This window comes from Antrostomus carolinensis, unplaced genomic scaffold, assembly GCF_000700745.2.
Source record: "Antrostomus carolinensis isolate BGI_N321 unplaced genomic scaffold, ASM70074v2 scaffold17378, whole genome shotgun sequence".
NCBI lineage: Eukaryota > Metazoa > Chordata > Aves > Caprimulgiformes > Caprimulgidae > Antrostomus > Antrostomus carolinensis.
This window is the reverse complement of record NW_010332462.1, coordinates 21,682-29,832: the sequence shown is the minus strand read 5'-3', so window position 1 is coordinate 29,832 and position 8,151 is coordinate 21,682. Positions and strand designations below refer to the sequence as shown.

Here is an 8,151-nt window from a genome sequence, read left to right as displayed (position 1 = left end):
AAACTATACCCCCCTCAGCTGCCCACATTCCCAGATAAATCACAGTCCTTTGCATGCGATGGCTGTTTGACTTCCTACAGGAAATGAGTTTGATACATCTCTGTCCATTTCCTGGTGAACATGTGTCCATACTGCAAATGTCAGCATTACAACAGGCACCTCTGCCAGCAGTCCTGAGAAAAGCTGAGGTGCATCTGAGCTGCAGCAACTTCTCCTCTCACTCTTGCAGAAACCCCAGTGAGTAGTACTAGCGTTGGCCATGAGTGTGCTCACAGGAGGGTGCTGCCCTTTCTGCGGATGAAAAACAGGTTTCCATTGTGAAAGCTGTCAATTTCACGAGTTTTGTTAGGGCTAAACTACCCTTTAGTGATGGGAAAGTCCTTTGCGAATGTCTTTTGCTAATGTCAGCTCTCCCATGATCCCTGGTATTTCCTGGCTTATTAGTTTATACACTTTTTCCATTTTGCTGGCCTATAGTATTTTAGAGGTGACCTGAAAAATTCCATTTGTTACTTCCTGCATTGCAAACGAGATACTTGATGGCTGAAATTCTTGAAAATGTGTCAACTGCCAGTTATATTGCATGGTCACAATGCAGCCCTGTGCTGGTCAAAGCTTGTAAGTATTTACATATGTTTGATATGCAGTTACTGATTAAGAATTAAGTGTGCTAAACAAGTGCAATATGTCACATTATGTTACTGCAATAGGGCAGTGAACATACAGAGGTATTTCAGGCTTATCTCAAAAAGCAAGCTGAGATAGGTACATTAATTGTGTTAGCTGAAATCCAGGGTAAATTAGCCTTGACACACTATCATGTTGACATGGATATGCTCCTTCTGGTGTCTGAGATAGCTTTCTTAATTAGCTGATTCTGTAGACAGCACTGATTTCTATCACACAGATACACTGCATTATCTAATAGAGTCTAACTAAGCCCAGGAGTATCTTAATGCCAGTCAATGGATCATAGGAAAACAAACCATTATCTGTCATAGCAGAAAACTGTAGTCAAAGGCTGACAGATCATGAAGCTATATCAAATGTGGTCCTTAGTCTGCAGTTTATCTGGGGTGTAACTGAGGACTTAGGCTACAATGGTAACTTAGACAAAAGACTCCTAATTTTTATACATATTCCAGTGATGACTCACTGCTGCTGTGCAGCCCATTCTGCAGTTCTAACCAGGTAAAACCACAGCAGAATCCTGTATATAAGCCTCATTTTAGCAGCCTCACCTGCTAAATGGAAGATCTGAAAAGACTCTAGCAATACTGCAAAGGCACAGACACCCATTCTTCCTCCTTTGTATATTCATCTAATACCATTATTTTTTATGAGAGCATAGGCTTTGCTAGATTAATCTTATTTACCATCTTCATAGATAAATTCATGCCACATGCCAGTGCCCACTGACTGCGTGTGCTTTAAGGCCAGGTAGATGTAGGCACTTAATAGTATCAGAGCTTGATAACCAACTTTCTGCTTTTTGCAGAGCATCAAAAAAGAGATGCAGCTTCATTGCCTGCTTACTAGTTGACCTTCTAAATCCCCTATGGCAAAGCCATTAATCTGTTATCACAGAATACAAACCTCCAGATAATTCTAGCACATGAGGATTATCCGTGTCATGCCACTAATGTGCAGGCCTCTGGAGCAGATACTGTACTTTGTCTCTTCTTCCAGTTTATTAGCTCCCAGAGCAAGAAAGGCAACAAAGAGGCCAATGTATAATTATGGTGTGGAGTTAGCATGTCCTTTTGAGGGTGAACTGAGGTGTCAGATGTAACAGGACTGCAAAAGGCCACAGCACATATGAATGCAGGTGAGGAGGTTCTATAAAAACTGTAAGGCTGGAAGAAGACTTTCTGGGCATAAAATCCCTGGGCTCAGCTATCTCTGAAACCTGATTCTGAAATTCCACTTTTAGAGAAATAAAATGGTGAGGAGGCGTGAGGGAAGGTTTGCCTGCTTGTCTAAAGAACGGTCACCATGCAGTCTCCTAAATGCTGTTTCTCTCCCTCAGGAAAATCTGCAGAAGCTGGTACACATTGAGCACAGTGTGAGAGGGCAGAGCGGCCTCCTCCAGCCAGGAAGGGTGAGTGCTGCAGGCAAACCTATGCTGATAAGGACATTGTTTCCGGCCAGCTATATCTCCGATTGTGCGGATGGCCAGATTTCAGGCGTCTACAGGTGTTGTTTACTGAGCTTCTGTGATAAGAGCTGGAGCACTGGTTTGTGTAAAAAGCCATCACTGGCAGTGCACAAAGAGATGTGCCAAGAGCCTCAGGCTGGGAAAGACATGCACTGCCCCTGCTTCTACACAGAGCAGCCATTTGACTTTTCACTCCATCCGTCCTCAGCCACCCCATGTGTAGTTTGTTTTGATGGAGCTGCTGTTCTCCTCCCTATATCCTCCTGTTGAAAGTTTGCAACACTAGCAGGAATCACTTGCAGCCTGGAAAGGCTTAGAGTTTTATTTGGCTTGGGAAGAGCCTTAAATCAGGGGAAATTATTTGTTTTCCAGTTTTTATTCTCACCACTCCCCAGTGGCGCTTTTAATGCAAGACAGCATTTTAAGCAACACACGAACAGAAATGTGGGAGAGTGTATAGGTCCATCTTGCCATCCACATCAAATGCGGAAATTTCTTCTCCTGGCTTTCAAACCTGTCCAGTTTCCTCAGCTCCAGCTTGTCTCCAAACTTCAGAAGATTTCTTTCTCAAGTTCTACAACTCTTAAATTTCCCTTCAGCCCACCAATATCTTTAGCAAAACTCCTGAAACAATTGTCAAGGCACGCATACTTGTAACATAATAATTCTCATTAGCCAAATACTGCAGTCAACCTCTGTTTTTTCCTCGAACATCAGTATTCTTCCTTGCCCTTGCCAGGTAATGCTTTAACAAATTCTGCAAAGCCCAGCACACAGAATTTGCCAGATTGGTCTCTCAGGTTATAAATTGTTCTAGAGTGGAAAACTACATCAGACTGTTCTCCACCTGAAAAGAGTAGATGACTGTTAATCCACTCATGTAGTTAAGTTATTCTAGTCCTTTTCAAATGTTATTGCAATGAAATTCTAGTATGCTGGTTTAGCTGCTTATATAGAATCATAGAATGGCTTGGGTTGGAAAGGAACTTAAAGATCAACTAGTTCCATAGTCCTGTCTATAACAGTAACAATACGGACCAACAAATATTGTGTTTGCAAACATGTACAGATTATGTATGCAGGTATAGTTACGTGGATGTAACATGCTGAAAACTGAGGTTTCAGCTTTTCTTTTTGGCCTATTTTAGAGGATTTTTAAAGGTAAGAATTCTTTTCTGAAGCCCGTTATATGTTAGCTTTGCAATCTATGACAGCCACCTCTAAGCATAGTCCATGGTGCAGAAGCAGTGGGCTGCGGACAAGTGGGTTTCCAGCGGATTCAGTACTGATACAAGTGTAAGCCATGAAGGGCAGCAGGGCAAAGACTAAGCCAGATCATGAGGAGTAAGGCTAGAAGCAAGTGTTCAGGTATCTATCTCTTCCCGTGCTGATGAAAGCAGTTAGAGTAGCTCTTTCCCCAAGAGGAATATTCTCTTTTTTCAGTAAGATTCAGAATGACAAATCTCAGGATTACAATCTGCTGTTTTCTCCTTCAGATCTTTGTTAAAGAGGGGACGCTGATGAAAGTCTCTGGCAAAAACAGGCAGCCTCGGCATTTGTTCTTGGTAAGATTTGTTTTATATATTTACTGTCTCTCTCATGTCTTCTCCTGCAGTTACACAGCCCTGAACCCTAGCAGGAGTCTTTACCTAATTAACTGTGCATTGCCTTGGTATAGTACCTCTGGACACACACCTTCAGCTTCCTGTTGATTAGAGCAACAGTTTCCAATGATGGTTTGCAAAATTCTAAGTTAAGAAAAATGAACCTTTCATCAGTTGGCTGGAATAACCTTCACAAGGGTCCTCAACCCTACTGCAAAAATTGCAAATATTTGCAAATCAAAACAGATGAAAAAACAGTGTTTTGGAGATATGCTATCAACAGTCATGCTTTCTGTTTTGCATTATATACTACATTGAGCAGTTAGACAGTAGGTGAGATTCCAGGCTCCTGGGCTCTGTTCTCAACATTTCCGGTTGAACCATAAAGAACTGAGCATTACTGCTGCTCTTAACATTAAAGTACTTCTTGCAGAATTTATTTTAAAATAAATGGCTTACAGAGGCCACAGCAAATACATATAAGTGCTGACAGCTTTTCATCCTGGCACCACTGTGAGGAGGAGAGATGGCTTATTTATTACAGAAGTCATACATTTTGCCATTAATTCTTCTTATTTCTCCTTCTAATTAATATTTCCTATTTGTGTATGAGTGGATGCACAAGCTTCTTATCTTCTGAAACATTTGCCTTTTACAAAAACATTTTGGAGTTGTGGCTAAAGCTGGGACCAAATTCCAAGAAGTTTTTACCATTTTGTTTTCCAGTGTGTTCGTAACTGCCATCATAATCTACTACTATGGCAAATACTGAAGTGTCACAAACCTAGCTATAATAGCTGATATAGAGAATTTAAAAGGAAGATCAGAAATCAGGTTGGTAATAAACATTGAGAAGAAAGTAATTTAAACTCAGTATAAACTGAGATAAATGTCAGGTAGTCCAAAATGGTTGTATCAGCTTGAAGGTCACAAGAGGCTGAAAGTATTACTGGAACAAAGAAAGCACGGAAATTAGTTTCTGTCACTTTCTAGTTTAGGAACTATTTTTGATTCCTGGGAAGAATTCAGCTGCTCAAACTCGGATGTTAACTGCAAAGAGAGAAGTGTCTCTTGGCATCTGGCGACACTGCAGTAGCCAATGTCCTGCTAATAGATGCTCTCAGTATTCAGAAACAAGGTTTTTTTCTTCCTTTAAGTCAGAAAGGCAAACTGTGACCAAACATGTTGTCATGCAAAGTATGTGGTGCAGCTAGACTAAACCATAGCTGTCACTTTCCAGAACCAAGAGACACATAAAACGGGCTTCCTTCCTGCTAAAACATGCTAAAGTTGCAACCACTTCAGGCTTCCCCTATTATGTCTCCTGTTAGGGCAGGTAGGGGATGACTGGATCCTGGAAACAGTTTGAAACTTATCGGCAAATACCTGCCTTTGGGCACAGTTATTTTTTTTTACTCAGTCCCCTCTACCTGGAAAGTTCCTCAGGTTGCAGAGCAATGCCATGTATGGAGACATTGCAGGGAAGTGAGTCACTGTGGAATATACCAATTCCTGCATTAACACCTGAATGGTTTTGCCTCATCTGCTTGTCACTGCTAATGCTATGGATTCTCCGTTGTGCCACCACCACTCACTAATTACTTCATGTACTATTTAGCCCATGGATACATTAAGACAACTACTGCATAGCTATGGCAACGTATTTTCATCTTGGCATATAGCATCCTTACTGCATCAGCCTTAACACCCCACCAACCATTACTGCCAACACCTTTTTCTAATAGCCAAGGCCTGCATGAACATATCCTTCCCTCTGCCAGTGCATCTAGCCCAATCCATGTGCTGTCTTAATTCTGTGTGGAAAAAAAAACAACTCAAAACCACAAAACCCCAAGACTAGAATAATCTCCTAAACACTGTCTCTTAAAACTCAAATTTATTTAAAGCCCTTTACTTCTAAGGACCATATCATAATTCTCTGAAGCCACTGGTAAAACTCGGGTAGGATAAGAATTTGTCCTAATATATTAATTTAAAAAAACAAAACCAAAAACCAAACAACAAGCCTTTCGGAACTGGCTTCTTTTTTGATGTTTCACATGTCAGCTGCCACTCAAAAAAAATCAACAGAAGCTAACATGTATAGGTGTAGTTTATTTTAGCTTTGGATGAAATAAGTGTATTTACCTTAGCTACTCAAAACAGATTTTTCCAAGAACAGCATTTTCTGAAGTTCTTAGTAGTGAACTTACTCTGACTGAAGCTAAGTCAAGCCCAGGACCTGGAGAGAATTTCAGTGGAAGAGTATACACTGAAGGATAACCTTGAGAATTTAACCCCTACACATCCCAGGAGATGAGCCCACCAAACTAAATTTATAGTTAGAATATGCCATAAAACTTGGGTATGTGCCAGACTCCTACTTGGCCTATGCATTCAGGGTATGCTTTGGTGGTGTGTGTGCTTGTACTCTGAATATGTGCTCATAAGGAGTGCTGCATGTTTGTGCACAGCCCACATAGGCATGAGTGCGTAGGACACACATTTAGGGGCTTTTGATGTGCATATGTTTCTGCGGGTTAAGTTGTGTGTATCACAAGGTTACTTGAGCTAGCTGCTTTGTGCAGGCTGACGGTATTGTTGAATCTGGTGTTTCCTGGCAGGATGTTCAGCGAGTTTTGCTGTGTGCCTGTTTCCTGAGTCCAGTCTCTGTTTACAAGGATGTTGGGGGCCTCTTTGCAGCACAGTATGGGCTGCTGACACTGGCAGGCCCCCTAACTGTCCCCCAACCATAGGCCCCTAAGTCAGACACTGTCTCTTATCTCACCCTTCCAAGAATTTCTCTACAAAGGCTGCTTGTGTTGCATGTAGGGTGCGGGAAGCTGCTATCAAATGGGAGACTGTTTAATGCCCTAGCTGGCAGGGCTGGAGTACAGGAGGTTTTGGAGTCAGAGCTTGGAAAATGCAGACCCAGTACACATTCAGGCTGCTCCACTGACACTCAGGGGATGTTTGATGCAGACTTGAATAGAACAACACAAGGTTCATAATGAACTACCCTTTAAAACATTCAGAAAAAAGAAACACATGGTAGGAGCTTTTAGACAAGAGAGTGCACTACATGTGGATGTCAGCAGTTCAGCGGGGCATAGATAAACTTGTTTGGATCAATAAATTTGGACACTATAGGTTAGAAAACTTGCATTGACATCTAATGTTACTGGGTTCCCAACACAATAGGGGGAAAAGAAGAGGGGAAAAACAGAGAAACAGAAAATTAAAGAGCAGATGTATCCTTCTTTGTGTTATCAACTGTTGTTCTGGGGACTCTGCACAGAGTAGTGCAGAATAGGAGTATGTGATCCCATATAAATATCCGAGCAGTTTGGGGATCCCAATTATTCAAAAAGTTCTCCGGCGACCAGGAAGTGGGTCTGAAGCCCAAGGACTTCTCGGAACTCCCCTGGGGGTTGAACTCTTCTACCACAGATTCCTAAGGGGTTGCAAGATCAGCTTTTATCACAGCCCAGTCCTTACTGCTTCAGGGAACAGCAGGAAACCATTGCTACTGATGCTAGTTCTGTCCATACCATTCATATACCCACCACTCAGGTCTCCAATGTAGATGTAGCAAAGGAGACAGCAGCAAGTGCAAAACCTTTCTTTCTTGATGAGTATGTGTGCCTTGCTTAACAAGCTTTGAAGTATTAGTTGTAATTGCATTGTGTCAAGCTGTGGTTGGTGGGATCTCAGAGTCACAGCCTACAGCTATATACTGTGGGGGAGAAAAACAAGAGGAGGAAAAAAACTCAAATGGGCAATTATAAAGCAAAGTCATCATTAATGTTTAATAAAATATTGGGATATTAACCAGAGCTGTCATGACAACGGTAAGCATCAGGGTGTTATTGTTAATCAACAATAATAAAATAATGAGTTGCTTTTTAAAGAAATATATAACTATTAAAATAAATAAAATAATGGGGTTTGCTGTTCAAGAAAGCCAGTAGCACATTATGCCAGGATCTTGCTAATCTCTCTTAGAAGTTCACTTTCTTGGATTTAGTGCCCATAACTAGTTACTTTTCCTTGTGGTTTGAAACAAGCCTTTAGCACTGGCACTGAGTGTGGCAGAGTAAGTCCTGTTTTCTCATATAATCCTTTCAACATTTAGGAGACAGCAGAATCACCAGGCAAATAGAGTTCACTAGTATTCACAGAGTATTCTCTTAATGTTAGCAATAAAGTCTGTCTGCCTTTTTACCTTTTCCCCACCTGGTTACGGGAGTCCTAGTTGCTACTAGTAATACCAGTGAAAATAGCTTTCATCTGCTTCTCACTGAAAGGTTTACATTTGCTCAGTTTTTTCTACCTTAGCCTCCTAGATACTCAGTGTGTGATAGGTTGTGATGAATTTTCTGGTTATGC

At 41.3% G+C, this 8,151-nt stretch overlaps 1 protein-coding gene across 1 annotated transcript in view; it reads left to right on the top strand.

Annotated features, from left to right (window-relative positions):
- LOC104529271 (FYVE, RhoGEF and PH domain-containing protein 5-like) overlaps positions 1-8,151 on the top strand; it is a 36,597-nt gene that overhangs the window by 11,272 nt on the left and 17,174 nt on the right. The window contains exons 6-7 of the mRNA XM_010173535.1: positions 2,030-2,101; positions 3,655-3,723. Coding sequence (XP_010171837.1) covers positions 2,030-2,101; positions 3,655-3,723 — 141 coding nt within the window. The remainder of the gene's footprint in view (positions 1-2,029; positions 2,102-3,654; positions 3,724-8,151) is intronic.